The sequence below is a fragment of the Triturus cristatus genome, chromosome 4_2 (genome assembly GCF_964204655.1).
Source record: "Triturus cristatus chromosome 4_2, aTriCri1.1, whole genome shotgun sequence".
Lineage (NCBI taxonomy): Eukaryota > Metazoa > Chordata > Amphibia > Caudata > Salamandridae > Triturus > Triturus cristatus.
The window spans coordinates 434,549,553-434,565,085 of record NC_140586.1 but is presented as its reverse complement, the minus strand read 5'-3'; the positions used below and the strand labels follow the sequence as shown (position 1 = coordinate 434,565,085).

Genomic DNA, 15,533 nt, shown 5'->3' with positions numbered 1-15,533 from the left:
AGCAACTGAGAAGACCGAAAGAAAGGCAATAAGGGGAAGACGTGAAAGAGATGGTGGCAGCTGCCAGTGGCAGAGCGGAAGCGGACACTGTCCTTGTCTTCGCTGGGCAAGAAGGTAGAGAGACAGAGTCCTTTTCCTTCTCAGCCCACCCAGCCCATTCTCGAACGGCCACGAAGAGCCGAACCTTATCTAAAGACTTTCGTAATTTTTGCCGTCCTGGGACACATTTCCAATAACAGAAAAGTAGGGGAACGGATTGCATAAACCTAACAAAGCAGGGGCACGCCGTACCATTCCGATCCCGCCCACTTCGACCACTGAATGCAATGCTATAAGCAAGCGAAACATAAAAATTAAAGGAGACGGCTGATTCAACGGAGTAAAATAATAGCACATTGTTGTGAATGATGCATACACGAATAAAAAACAAAATTAATGAAACACGTTAGCAAAGTATACAAAATACTAAAATTACCCAGAGAGAAACATAAAACCTTTTTAGCAAATCAAAGCGGCTTTAATACGCATACGAGCTAAACACAACTGTAATGTTTATTGTGATGATAGGGAAGCGCATCTTTGTTACGTGTACTTTTCAGCCAATCGCGTTCTTTATAGAACTGCATGCTACTAAATACATGCTTCAGCCTCTTTCGGTCTTTTATTGACAAGCGGTTGTGCTTGTTCAGTGAAATAGGCTTGACGTCACGCATTTGGCGGAAATCGTCAGAGGTGAGAGTGCATGGTTCACCGTGAGAACACCACATGTTTAGTGAAGGCTCAGAAATAACAGCATGGAGCCCACTAGTTCAGGTGAGGGGCGGTCGCGACAGCCAAAGGCTTCTGGAGTCGCTGGATCGGAGCATGAGCCCTCTGGGGAGGGACAGGATTCCACGGTCTTCCCACCAACGTTCAGTATATCGGAGATCAAGAACAAGCAGCGGCGGCATTTCATGTTCATGAAGCTCAAGCAAGAGAAGCGTAAGGTACTGGAGCGGACTGAGATTACAGGCTAGACGAAAACATGCTCACAGTGACATTGGTGGGGCCTGGGTCACATGACTCAAATTTCAGATTGAGTTGAATTGCAGGTAGAACGGGAGTGCAGCAGGTTTATTTTTTTTTATTTTGAGATTAGCCTGTGCAGTTACATTAGTTGAGAAATCGCTGCTGTTGCTTTTTCTGCTCATACAGTACACTCTGTAATTTGTCCCCGCTCACTGCCCACTAGTTGCTGCTGGTGAGCTTCGTAAGAAGTGGGATATCCCCCCACCAATTTCAGCGATCGTGCCAAGCTTACTGGAGCGTAAGAGGGGGCAATATTACCTTAAAGAATGTGATTAAATAGTGCATTTGAAAGCACATTTTTTCTGAATTATCTCCAGGGTGACCAGACTAGAACATTTTTCCTTGGGCACCCCCGTATGCTAAGGTTTACCTTCACTTTAATTGGATCCGCATTTAACTAGGGTAACTCCCTACATATGCTGTGGATTCCCTATTCCTTTGGGTAGCAGCATATTTTCAGTGAGAACAAACACTTGCACATACATTCACTCGCATGTGCACTCTCCTTACGCTCATGCACTCACTCCCCTTTTAGGTTTCGCCTGCAGGCAGCAAACTTGTGGTACCACTTGGAGACAATCTATTGTGTTTTTGAAAACGCCTTTAAAAAGGGGCTTGTAGACCATTCATTACTTCTAATTCATTGGTATCTTTATCACTCTTCTTTGCTGCCTTCTTATTCGGCAGCGCTTGTGAGGCGTCACTTTTATTCATAAGGAGCATGGACCAAGTACAGATTGATTAATCTTAATTAGTGTATGTCTGCTGCTATGCTGTGATTGAGATACTATTTCTTTTTATCAGTATTTCTGTATAGTCGAAACTCAACCCGACCTGAAAGCATTGGAGCGCTTTTCACGAGCGCTCTTACTTTACCCAAGTTCACATGCTTCTTTTTCAGGCACAGGGAGATTATAAAGTGATTTGCCCAGAATTACAGGATGTTGAGCCAACGTTGAGACTCAAAGCTCTTTGGACTGCTTGCCAGGGTAAACGTATTACTTCATACATTGCCTGCTGCTTAACCTAAACAGGCTTTTGTAATTGAACACCCTCCATTCTACTCAGACATGCAAATTCATCGCTACTGATGATGGAGTGGGGTATGTATGTCACGAGAAAAAGTGGCGTGTACCCAGGTCATCTGGCATGTATGACAGGTGAGAGTAGAGGGCTTATATAGTTATGCACGGACTTGCCTTGTCCGTTTCGGTTAACTTTTCCCTATAGTCTGAGAGGATGCATTTTAACTTTTCTATTGGTAAAATACATTTTCAATATGGTCATCAGAACATCCAACACAAATCCACTGTGTCTTGATGATCATTTCGTTTTGTACATTAACCAAAACGTTTCAAATGTCGCACAAGTTGGCAGTCAAGTAGGCATTTGTTGAATAATTGCAGTTCAGATGAGTGTTTGGTGTTGGTATATGGAAACTTGCAAAGCTTCTACTGTTTTTACTTTGGGTATAGGGAACTGGTTTGTAATGTATTGCCTTTTCATGTGCCCGGATTTCACAGGACCAGCTATATAACTATCTTAATACCTTTATTTGCATTTAGTGCAAGGGGTGCTTTTTCCAGTAGGCGTTATATTTCAAATTTTTTCATCCTATCTGTTAATGTAACAATTCATTTGTTGGATTTTGTTTAAATGTTTTTGACTTAAGTTCCAGAATAAAACTTAAACTAAGGGGAAAGTGTTCATTAACAGAATATGCAATGCACAGAGGAAATGTTTGAAACCAAGCCTTAAATCATTCCTCCCCTAAAACCCCATAGAAGGCTAAAAGGTAAGTTTAAAATGTTTTTATTTTTATAAATAGATACAGATATGTTTCCTTCCCCTGAAAGGAACACACACTCCTTTAGTGGATGTTATATATTGTCCTAGGTTTGAACAATGTGGGGTTGTGGCGTGTCCGATGTGCAAAGTGTGTTGGTCCGGGCATGATGGTCAAATTTCTGCTTGTCTTATGATACGCCTCTGCAAAGTCCAACATGTAAAGTAATGAAAGGGATTGAAAGCACATACATCTAATATAACAATTTTAGTGCTGACTGAAGCTTGATGCCAATGGCAAAGACCAACAGGCATTGACTAAGCCAATAGATCTCGCCTGTTCAAGATCTGTTGGCTTTGTCAGTGTTCTGGTACCCGTATTGCACAGTGCTGCTGTTGTGCAACATGCCTGAAAGTAAAGGAAACAAGCATTTGCAATGTTATAGGTCTCGCATTTACACAAGTTTGAGCTTTTGACATTGCAAATAACAATGCCTTTTATTTTTGTTTTCGTTTTTAAAACATAAATAGTAGGCATTGTCATTTACAATGCCAATAGCTTAAACTCGCGTAAATGCGAGACCTATTGCATTGCACATGCTTGTTTTAAGAGGCAAGAGAGAAAGGACTGTCCGGGAGCTCAGCCTCGTCCCATAAGGGCAGACTGCAATATGCATCTGATAGCGGTCGTGCTGTTTCTCTCAGAAGTCACTGTTTCCACTTCAGCATATTTTGTAGGTTTGTCAGTCGGCAGTCTGCTTGCTTCCCATACTTACGGATTTAGACGCCTGCATTAAATAGTGTTCTGCGCGAGGCGCTTCCCAGCTCCGCGGCACTCTTTCCGTGTTTTTACACCTCGGATTGATGAGTGGCTGGCTGAGTCTGCCGCAGCTCTCAGCAGTAGGTGCACTCGCACACTGAGCATCCTGCCCAGGTCTCTCCTTACCCTACTGGTGAGAAGCAGCAAAACATGGACTGTAATCCGAAACAAACCGAAACAGTGGAGTGCGCTTCCGGCTTTGCTGACCGCCTATTCATCAGCCGCAGCATCGCCCCAGGAAGCCGCGTCACAGTATCTCTTCTCCCCGTGTGCCCAGCCACATCGGAGCTTCACCCCCAGGAGCCACCGGGGGCAGGGCACAGGCCTGCAGCTGTGGACTCCTGCCGTGCACATCTGGATAGGTCTCCTGCTGGAGTGGGGTGGTTCTGACAGATTCCAACTCAAGCTCCTGTTCCAGAATAGGAGCAGTTGGGGCCTTGTGGCAGTACTCGTGCAGGGGGCGACAGGTCGCCCTCGCCGTAGGGACATCCAGTCTGTTAAGGAAGAATGATAGGTGTATTACAGAGGGTGGGACAGGTGGGTATGCTTGTAGACAGATTCAAAACACAGCAGGACGGCGAAGCACAGCCTGTGAGGTAAAACTTCCACCACAGGAGTGAGGTACACCCCCCCCCCCCTCCCAAGTAACAAATGCGGATATGTTTACACTTGCTGTATTTTGCTTCTGTTGCATTTTTTACGGTTAAAATCGCTGATTCAAATAAGTTTCATTGTAACGATGTTTTAAAACATCTTAATGCTCGATTGGGACTTCAGCAAAGGTATTCCGACGTAGCACTCGTCAAGGAGAGACAAGATTGTGGGACGTGGTGCGATCTTTTATGGACCAAACCAAAAGTGAGTTTACAGCTGTGCTTAGGTTTGGGGGCCCAGACAGGACTCTTGTGGTATAGTTCTCTGCTATTGAGTGCAAAGGCGAGGGGCTCACTTGACTAGAAGTGCAAATAATGGCATATTGTGGAGCATGCTGGGAGACCGGCCTCCGCGCAGTGTAATGCTGCATTTTGTCATTTGTAGTAAGTCGGAGGCTGGTGCGTGGCTCCCTCATGTTTACCAAGGTCACACCTCCAGCACTCACAGATCCGTGTCATATAGAATTCTTGGGCCAGAAAACCCTTGTACGCACCGTGCTTTGGAGTGCCTGAATACCCCATAACAACTGTCGCACAGTGCAGGTGTCTTTGCTCTCACTGAGTGATACAGTGTACACTTTCCAGACTGTCAGAAAGACACTGGTCCTTCACTACTGTGACAAAACTGTAGACACCCTCCTGTAAACACGGACATTCACACTATGGCACCAGATAAACATGCAGTGCCACCGCCCACTGCAAGGGCAGACAGGTGGGGTGAATGATTGGCTAGCAAATAAACCAGGCCGGCGTCACTATGTTTATCAGTGATTCTGCAGTACTGCCTAGCTAATCTCACACAGGGCTCACCGCCCCCAGCGCCTATCCGTTGTCTGGCCTGCCCTCACAATATGTATATTTACCGCTAATAGCCTTCCACCTGTATTTGTTTTTAACTAGCCCTCCCTTCATTTCTACTCGCAGCCTGGCTGTAGCCCTGGGGAGCTCGCGGCGTCAGGGCTAAGAGACGGCACCCTGTCCACTACAAGGCAACTGTGCCATCTCTTACCTGAACACGGTGTTTCTCTGTGTGCCTTCCCAGACACCTTCGCTGCGCCTAATGGCTTCTATTAATACCCTTGTTGACTAAACCGTGCCCTCATTACACGTACCCTAAGAGAAGGGCTCATGCCCAATTGGCCCTAATTAGGCTGTGTTCCGCCAATTATTCACCCACTTCCAGGCCCTCCGAGAGGCAGCGGAGAGGGCTCCTGGGTGAGCAGTCCTGGGTCTGGCATGTGCTGGGTGCTGAAGGGCCAATTCACTATAAGAGACCCCACCCACTCGCCTTGCACCCAGAAAAATGAAAAAAAAGTCCCTCTGTTCGCCAGACACAATTTCTTTGCATTCTTAGTGTCTGCCATTTATTGAGAATTGTTTATTTTAGCAGGAAACTTTTGACATAGAGTGTAGATGGGAACTTTTAATCCCACTTATTTTAAAGCGCCGAGACGGCAAATTATGTTTTTATTACTTTGAGACGATAAGTACAAAGTCTGCTGAAATGGAATAATGTTTTGATATAGTTCACTGCCCAGGAAAAAAAAGTTTGCAGAAAATGGCCGTAGAATGTGAGGTTATGGCCAGAGGTGCTGATTTTAGAAGTTGGGGGATAGGTTTGATTCTCTGCAGCTCAACATCCTGTGATTCTGGGCAAATCACTCAACCATCCCCATGCCTTAAAAAACAAGCCTTGGGCTCCCTCTGGGAATAAGAGCGCCTCTCCTGTTCGCAGCGTGTGCAGCCGAAACAGCTAACGCACCTCCAGCCAGCGAGCAACACGCACCGCAGCCGGCCACCAATGGGGTAAGCAGCGCCACTGCTGAGCAGTGTGCGCCTGAAAGAATATAGTGTTCACTGACTACAATAACGCTGACCGTGTAACACCGCAAGTAAAAGGTCCAGTAGGGCGGTCACAAAAGGAGACGGGGCGGTAACAAGGAACGACTAAGAAGCCTGACATTGAATCCGAAGCCAGCATTTATCAAGCACCATGATACCAGCTAATGAAAAGTATGGGCGAGGCTTCCACAGCACTTCAACATCATACCCTACTACAGCATGCCTCGCAGAGTGAGCAGCGCATGCGCGCTCCAATGCTAGCCTCGACCTAAAACGTGCTATTACACATCCAGCATTGACTGTATCATAGCACTTTTATTTTTCACTTTCAGTCATGCTACACAGCAGCCGCACTGCTTTGGAACATGACTAAAAACATTGACAAAGCCAATAGATCTTGCATAGGGAAGACATATTGGCTTTGCCAGTGCTTGTTTTTAATCTACTTGCGATAATTGGGCAGTGAAAACCACCCAGATCCAATCTGCAGGTGAGCCAGAGAAGTTGCAGATTTTAGGCACGATATGCTGGTTGTGTAATTCTTCATGGTCAGCAAAAAATGATTAATGGAGAGCCATTCTAACACTATGTCTGGCTCAAACTGCATGTAAACTAGGAAATTTGTCTGCGGTTCATATGGTGGTCTGCTCTTTATTTTTCATCTGTGACAGGATGAAGCAGATTCACACCGACATCCATTTACTGCGTGATGAGTAAAACAAATTTGCTTAGCCCTGCCAACCGGTATTTAATCTCTGTGTAGTATTAGAAAAACTTGCACCGACTGTTGCTGCTTTACCTGGCTTGTGTGTTAGTGAAACTTGGTAAACATTTTAAGAGCCTTACTATAGAAAAGTCTGACCATATTGCATTGCCAGTGTTTGTTGTCTTACACTGACTGAAATGGACCATTTTCCTAAAATAGGTAAACAGGGTTTTTATTAGGTTTTAAAGGCAGAACAAGCAGTAAAAGTATTTGAAACAGAACATATCGTTTTGGATATTTAAAAACACAGCCTCCAGCTGACATTTTGTCATGCATGAGTCTTTCAGACAGTACCGAATTGTTAGCCAGCAAAGCTCTCCGTAGTGTAATTTTGAGCCCACATACTTGCAGTGTCCAATAATAGAGCACGTTGGTGCCTGAAACGCCATGACTATTAAAGCCATCTATGCTGTAATCCGATATAACCAATGCTAATGTAAAGCCGAAGAAGTGTACCTCTCTAATGCCTGTCCTATCCACCTTTTCTCTTTCAACTGTAACTTTACTGTCCTTTCCTCCTTACAGCTCCTTCGCTGTCAAAACTAACCAGCAAAAGGGTAACCACTGTTTACAACAATGTAAGAGCTGTACATGCTAGTGGTGGCTAACCCGGCAACAGTATTTGTGATTGTATTCTTATATAAAAATAATAATAATTAAAAAAAGCCATCTATGTAAAAACGTTTAAAAAGTCAAGCCACATTCTGTAGCTTTTTCCCATTCATTTTTGGACTAGTCGAAAACATTCAGATTCTTTAGAAACAATGTGGCTTGCAAAATCTTTTATGCTGCCCACAGTGGGTGCCCCCATGGGGTGTGGGACTGATGTCTTAGCATTATCTGTAACACCCTCCCCATCCATCTTGTTCATTCTTATCAGTAGCAACTTAACTGTCTGAATTTACTAGCTGAAAATAAAGACTCACTCTTGTCATCTTGGTTCCAGAGAAGAGTTCATTCTCGCGTGCTCTTTCACGAGTCCTTCAGCGGAAATAGTGCTGGCACCCATGTTTAAGGAGTAGCTGACACTTTAGACGGAGGAGTTAAGGGGTAGACTTATAAGTGAATGCGGAAAAGAAAGCACTAGAGAATTCAGGTTCGTGAATCATGTGTTTGCCCATGATCTTGCATTAAAGTCTTTTCTATAGACGCCATTTGTTATAGAAGTTGTTCCAAATGATTTAAAATACAGTTTATACTAACTTTAAATTTTTGCATACGAGAGGCGTTTCATATTAGTATCTGCTACAGTTGAGAATTACCTCCCCATCATGAAAGGGTTTAGACCAACCTCAAGAATGTTTTTATGCACACGTTGAGAAAATATCTTTATTTAATAGACTTATTATTGTTAGTTTAATAAATAATCAACTTAGTTATTAGTTGTGCTTTTTGCAGGCAGGTCCCTTTAAGGTTTTGAAAATCCCAGGGACATGATTTAATCAGTTATAATTAATCTCTGAAATATTTATGAACAATTTATTTTAAATAGTGCATGCTAAACTATGTCTCTTGGCACTAGTCTTCTTAACTTGCGTAGCCACATGCAAGAATTTTATGCAAGTATTTTGCTTTTACTTTAGAGTTGTCATCGAAGTGGATAGTGTAGTATAAAACTGCAGGTGCTGGACATTTCCACAAAAAAGACCATCCACTCCAGGTAGAAAGATTGCATTACAGAATCCTGAGAAGAGCTTTATTGTTAATGCCTATATTACAGCCAGACGTGTGTGTGTGTGTGTGTGTGTGTGTGTGTGTGTGTGTATAGGGGATGGGCATTAGATTATTAGTAGATAAATAATCTGGAACTTTTTTGTGTTAGACATTTCATTGCAATTTTGAAACATATATCCTCTGAGACCGGGTGCTAACGGAGTTCTGTATGTGCTTTAGAGACATTACATTCTGAACTTTCTAAAGTCATGGCTGCTGGGGCATTGACAGGGCACAGTACAGTGCTTTTGCATTAATCTTGCCCAGAGGATATTTCTGCACCTCTGCCCTCCATGGATCCCGGCACAGTGAACAACTGCTCCAGTATTCTGGAGTGGTCCTCTGTGTAAGTCCAGCAAGTCCAAAATAGATACTGTACTATAATTGAAGCTCAGTAGATAACCTCAAAAGCCCAGTAAAACAGCCTCCGTCCTGTGCTTTGCACGAAAGCATGATTGAATAGGGAACCAATCATCTAGGCATTCATGATTGCAGCTTTATTTCCCGACAATTTTCTTTTGAGTATTTTGGCAGACACTTACAAGATGTTGATGAGGTGGCAACTGATTGGTTCACATGGGAATAGATTCTGTCCAGGGATTGGGAAATGGTAATTCCTGAATTGGTGAATGAATCATGTAGCGAATAATAATGGGAGAAAAAAAAGAGGAGTATTAAAAGCCATTCTGTATCAGGTTCTCTGAGTGGATCCAGAGGATCAAGGCTAGTCAAGAAATTGTTCACCTCTTTCACAAGCCCATGTTTGAGGCGGAATAGTGCTGGCTCTTAAGTGTGCATATCTCTGAACAGCGAGCAGGCAGAATGGGCATCGTTTTTGCTGCAAACCATTTAGTCACAACCAGCACACTGCATTTTATTTTTTCGAGGCAAAAGATTTAAGCCTGTCACAAAGCTCTTTAGAAGAAATGACAATACAAGACCTGCACAAGCTGTCCAAGATTGAGGCGATCACTTAAAGCCAAGTATTTCTTTATTCGGACAATGTTGACCATAAAAAACCACCATAAATCAGAAATAAAATTCATACATGTATTCAAACATTTCATGATATAAAATGCAAAACAGCAAATTCGAAACACTGCTCAGGCACAGATAGTATAAGGATAAAATCGTTAAAAGAATCAAGCAGTGTCTGAAAACTGTTTACAGTATGTCCAATTAAAAGTGTGTTGTCTGCTTAAAGGAGGACAGGGACTGGGCAGCTCCCAACATTGGGTAGATCTTTTCCTTTTTAACCAGTTCTGACTCAAGGGTGCTAGTATAAAATAACGAGCATTGCATAACCAATAGGTCTCGCTTTTGCGACCTTATAAGTATTTAGTTATGCAGCACAATATCCTTTGTGCAACAACATCAACTGTTGCATGGCTAAACACTTATAAGGTCCCAAAAGCGAGACCTATTGGCTATGCCAATGCTTGTTTATCGAAGAGGGCAGCGTGTCGTTCGTGGCATCAGTTGCATCTAAAGGATCCGTTATCGATGGAGACCGCCTACACCGGTGTCCCTGCTCCCTATTCACAGTCATTTAATGGCTTTGATATCACTACTGTATTGTTGACTTCTGGCGTTTTTGTTCAGTTTTGCAGTGTGAGTCACAGCTTCAGCCCTGTAACCCTCTCTGCCCTGGGATTCTTCAAAGAGGCCTCGCACAGGGATAATAAGCTGAAAGAATACTTTGGTTGGCCAAAATGTTTTGGTGTACAGGCGGGGTTTGTCTAGAAAAAGGTTGCATCATATCCTAATTTAGACATTGTAATTGAACATACATGGAATTGGAAACCCTTGGGGGTTACTTGCTAACCGGAAAGCGAAGGATTGAGTTGTTTCTGTATTTTGATTGGCCGTTATAAACTTTAATTGAACTGAATTATGCCAAAACAATCCTGTTTCAGAATTGCCATCATGGCAGAGCTGTGTGTCTAGTTCTGAGGGAGTGGTAAACCTGTTGCAGGCTTGGGTGTCTATTGCTGCTGTGCTGGTATGATGGCGACTGGCGAGCCTGTTACTCTAGCTTAGGGGGGGTCATTTAAGGTAACAGGCGCTGCAGAGCTGAGAAGCCACAGTGATGGCAGCCCCTCAGCGTCTCAGCCTCAGGCCTTCTTGTGCTTGAGGGGCGAGGATGGGTGAAATCATTGCAAAGCTTAGTGGTGACTTGACATCATGGCAGAGCTATGCGTCTAGTGCTGTGCATGTCTTTGTGTCTTTGACATGATCATGGTGCTGAGAAGACAGAGAAGACAAGCATTGGCCGCGAAAGTGGTAGAAGGTAAAGAAGAAAGATCGTAGTGAGAGGGAGGCGGGGTCCAAGGGGGGAGAGAAATGCATGAAGAAAAGAACAGACTTGCGAGGGACAGAAACTACGAAAGCAAGTGAACATTTAACAGGAGGCGAGGTGGGGCAGAGTGAACCCTATGGGTAAAAGCAAAGGAGCACCGGGATGGAAAGGGGACGATACATTTTTTTTAAAAAGCACGCGAGTGATGCGCGCGCGGCACAGGAAAAAGTGAAAGTGATCGCGCTGTAAGGGTGCCGCAAGCGATGTGCTTAAGGAGGCATGACGGAAAGGCAGATGGCGGCTGCGCGTGTGCCCGCGCGCGTAACCGCAAGCTTGAGGCCAGTAAAAGCGTGTGGTAGCACTTAGAAAACCCACTTACTAAATGTCTCGCAGAGCAGCGCATGTGCTGGCTCAGGCGAGACCTAAAAAGGGAACTAGAATACATCCATGCCTTACCCTGTGATTTACTGGATAAGTTTGGTGCATTCCACGCTTTGGCCATAACAAACTCTAGTGGTTGTGCCCCAGTGAAAAGACTTGAGTAGCTCTATTGGAGGTGGGGGGGTGTGGTACAATTCCTGCCAGCTCGTTCAGATTCCAGATCTCCCCCCCCCCCCCCCTGTCCACCAAGTCGAAGGCACAGGAGAGGTCTATTACACCATGTGTAGGGGACGTCTCCTGGCTTTAACGTATTTCCCCATTATCAAGAATACATTTAAAGATTTTACTGTGCAAAAGTCTGGGTTGAAGCCATATTGCACATAAAAAAAGGTGTTGTCTTTGGCCCAGTCTACCAATTTTTCAAGGATTACTGTCCCTAAAACATTCACTGATTAATCCCATAAGGAAATGGGGCGGTAAGAGGACGGTAGTTTTCTGTCTCCTGTTTTTTAATATCGGAACTATAGTTGACTTCCTCTATGATGTAATTAGGCTTCCCCTGATTCCAGCACAAAATACGTTTGTTAATAGAGGAGCCCAAAAGCTGGGGTTTTGTGGAATTCAATCAAGTTTGGGCGCTTTCCCAGGTGGGCACCTTAAGATGGGCTTAACACCATCACACACCTTGATGCAATCACCTAGAAGAGTGGACCTAGAAGAGTGGCACCCGTCAGGTTGGGGAGTGGGGTCTACGAATGTTGGCTGGGCGGGCAGCAGGTTATCTGAATCGAAAAAGTTTGAGAAATGAAGTACCCAGTCTTTTGCCGGGATATAACAAACTATTCTCTACGGATAATTTCCCAGAATGCTCTGTTATCCCTGAGTTGTGAGCTAACCTCCAGATCCTCTCAAACCTTCACTCTAATTTCTTCCCTTCTCTTGTCTTGGGCCAGTTTATAATTATGCCTGGCTAATCTTATATCCTCTGTAAGGTGGTAACTTTTTGGTTGCAAGTTAAAATAATGTAAGTACAGCAGTACAGTCGTGGTTAAACCATTTTTGGACAGGAGAGTTTTCCAAAGATTTTCTTACATTCAACATACATGGTACCTACTGTATTACATATGTTTGACTTGGCTTCTTTGGCGTGGTTTACCCTTACTTTTTGCCTCCACGTCCTGTATTTTGGATACTGTGCTGGATTTCGTTTTTGCTGACTTAGATGCTTTGGGCACTTTGCCACTGGTGTTTAGTGTCAAAGTGCAAGTGCTCCCTGTTAAATTGTTGTTACAATTGGTTCTCCCTGATTAGCATATTTGATTTACTGGTAAGTCCCTAGTAAAGTGCACAGACGTGTGCCAGGGCCTGTATATCATATGTACTAGTGGGCTTGCAGCACTGATTGTGCCACCCACATGAGCAGCCCTGAAAAGATGCCTCAGACCTGCCACTGCAGTGTCTGTGCTCAGTTGTTAACTGCCATGTCAACGTGGCAAGTGCACCCACTTGCCAGGCCCTAACCTTTCCTTTTTCTACATGTAAGACATCCCTATGGTAGGCCCAAGGTACCCCCACGGGCAGGGTGCAGTGTATGTAAAAGGTAGGACATGTACTGGTGTGTGTGTGATATTGTCCTGATAGTGAAATACTACCAATTTCGTTTTTCACTATTGGAAGGCTATCTTGCCCCATTACGATAGAATGGGAAATCCTTTGTAACACCTTACAAGTATAACTTCCCGTTGGAACAAGGTAGATAAATAAAGTTTAGGCTCTCTGAACTCAGAATTTAATAACACATCTTTTAGTAAAGATGGTATTTAAATTGTGTTTGAAAATGCCACTTTTAGTAAGTAGGCATTTTCTTGTGTAACCATTCTGTGTGCCTCTGTCTGTTTCTGTATTGACTCTCTGGTTTTGGAGTGACAGGGGCTGGGGATGTGCATTCACAGTAGACAGCCACTAGGGGGGTTGAGGTGTGACTGGCCCTTCCTGGATGACTCGCAGCTGAGCTGAATAGACCATGGCTGAATTTCAAGTAGTGGGAAGAGAGTTCTTAGCACCCGAGTAGGGCCTGTCTCCCTTGAACAATGCTGTCTCCACCCCCTGTGGTCATACTACACCAGTGAGGACCGGGATCAGAGACACTTGCATAAAGAGAACAAAGAAATTTTGAGGTATAAGTATTAGCCCTTAAACCCAGACCCTTAGATCATTTCTGGAATCCAAGATGAACCTTTGCCAAACAGAAGAGCTGGAGAAACTGAAGGAGAAGTACTGCCCCTTGGCTATGTGCCGTCTGGGGTTGGCCTGTAGTAGCTGATCCTGCCAAGGAAAGGATAAGTAGTTTCCTGTGTGCTGTGTCCCCTGCTTGGGGACACTGGGGGGGGGGGCATGGGCCTGTGCGTACTGGCCTCCTGTTCTGAAGTCTTAAGGACACAAAGACTTCACCCCCAGCTCCCCTGAACTTCCTTGTTAGCAGTTCAGACATGCCAAGAGGTACCTGGGACTGTGTTGGGCCTCTGGAGGTTGTTGCTGCTGTTGGGAGCTGGAAAAGCAACGCAACGACAAGAAAATTGACGCATCGCTCTTCTTGCGGCAGTTCTTCTAACGCAGCACTGCGGGAAGAATCTCTACGTATCGTGGCACCGCTGCCGAAACCGGCGCATCACCTGTCGCCGCGTCAAAAACCCAAGCATCGAGGGGTTACGGCTGCAGAAACTGATGCAGCGCCGCTCGATGGCGCAGCGTCGATCGTCAACACATCCCGGATTTCCACACATCGTACCTGTGCCGCAAGTTTTCCCAATGCATCACCCGCAGACCAGAACCGTCTCGGAATTAATACATCACTTCCCCCCCTACAGACCGTATTTGACGCATCATTTCTCCTGTGTGCAACAGAACTGTCGCGTTGCCTCCCCATGTTCTCGGGAACTGACACTTCTCTTTTTGACGCTTCCTACCTCTGTGGCTGTTTGGCCTTGTGAATTTTGTCGCAACAGGTACATTGAGAGAAATCACGCCTCCCTAGTTTTCCATGGGCCAAGTTGTTTGAAACCTTTTTAAAGTCATATTCTTATTACATGTATGTTGGATTTTTGTCCTTTTGGTCTTGTTGAGTTTAGATAAAGATACTTTATATTTCAAAACTGGTGTGGTGTCCATTTGTGGTGGTGTTAGTGTATTACTGTGTGTTTTGTGTACAAGTACTTTACACATTGCCTTTATGATACGTCTGTCTGCTCGTGCCAAGCTACCCAGGGGGTGAGCAGGGGTTATTTAAAGCTTGTATCCCTCTTACCCTGACTAGAAGCAAGGGTCCCTATTTAGACAAAGGTACCTACCTCTGCAAACTAGAGACCCCCATTTGTAACATTGGTGGTCAACGGTGAGGATTTGAACTTGTATTTGTACTTGACCCACAGTGATTGGTGTACATCACTAGTTTAATGCAGACTACTACACAACCACATACTGTGTTTTATTTTTGGTTTTATTTTTGATTAACGCACCATGTCTCTGTATGATAAATGAGCAAGTGAGGCTGTAGAATTGGAGTGTGACATTGAAATGTTAAGTAGTCGTTACAAAGTAGAGCAACTCAAGCAATTCTACAAGAGCTTTGTAAAGAGGAGCTACAGAAGGCCCTGTGGGCTTGGTGGGAGGCTAGACAGGCTGAGGAGGCAGATGTTGCAAATGTGGATGGAGGTGCACCAGATTCTTGCGTTCAGATCTCAGTATTTGCCGGTTGGGATGGCAGCAATTATTCTTACAGGAATCGGGCTCCAGAGGAAATGGAAGAAAGGCGAAGCACCAGGGATCATGAATTGGAGGTCATGAGGCTAAAGGCAGAGGAAACCAAGAATGCTCGTGCCTTAGAGGAAAAGGAATTGCTTTTGGCACATGAATTGTGCATGAGAGAACTGGACCTCAAGGCCAAACAGGTGGAGTCTAATACAAATGGCAGCAGCACACAGCCAGTGCACCGGGGTAAGGTTTACATTCCCAAGGACCTAGTACAGAATTTCCAGAAGGGGGGGATATTTATGCATGGTTGCATCTTATGAGGAAGCACTGCGTATGAATGAGGTTCTGAGAAGAATTGGGGGCGGGCCTGTGGAGACACTTTGAGGCCAATGGGAGGAACACCCTGACACCTTTGGGGATGGCGGGTGCTCTGACCGATCCCAGTATGAAGGAGGC

General features: G+C 44.6%; 1 protein-coding gene across 1 annotated transcript in view; it reads left to right on the top strand.

Annotated features, from left to right (window-relative positions):
* Positions 1 to 713: 713 nt before the first annotated feature.
* RPF1 (ribosome production factor 1 homolog) overlaps positions 714 to 15,533 on the top strand; it is a 157,448-nt gene continuing 142,628 nt past the window's right edge. Inside the window, exon 1 of the mRNA XM_085601926.1 lies at positions 714 to 986. Coding sequence (XP_085458052.1) covers positions 795 to 986 — 192 coding nt within the window. The 5' untranslated portion in view covers positions 714 to 794. The remainder of the gene's footprint in view (positions 987 to 15,533) is intronic.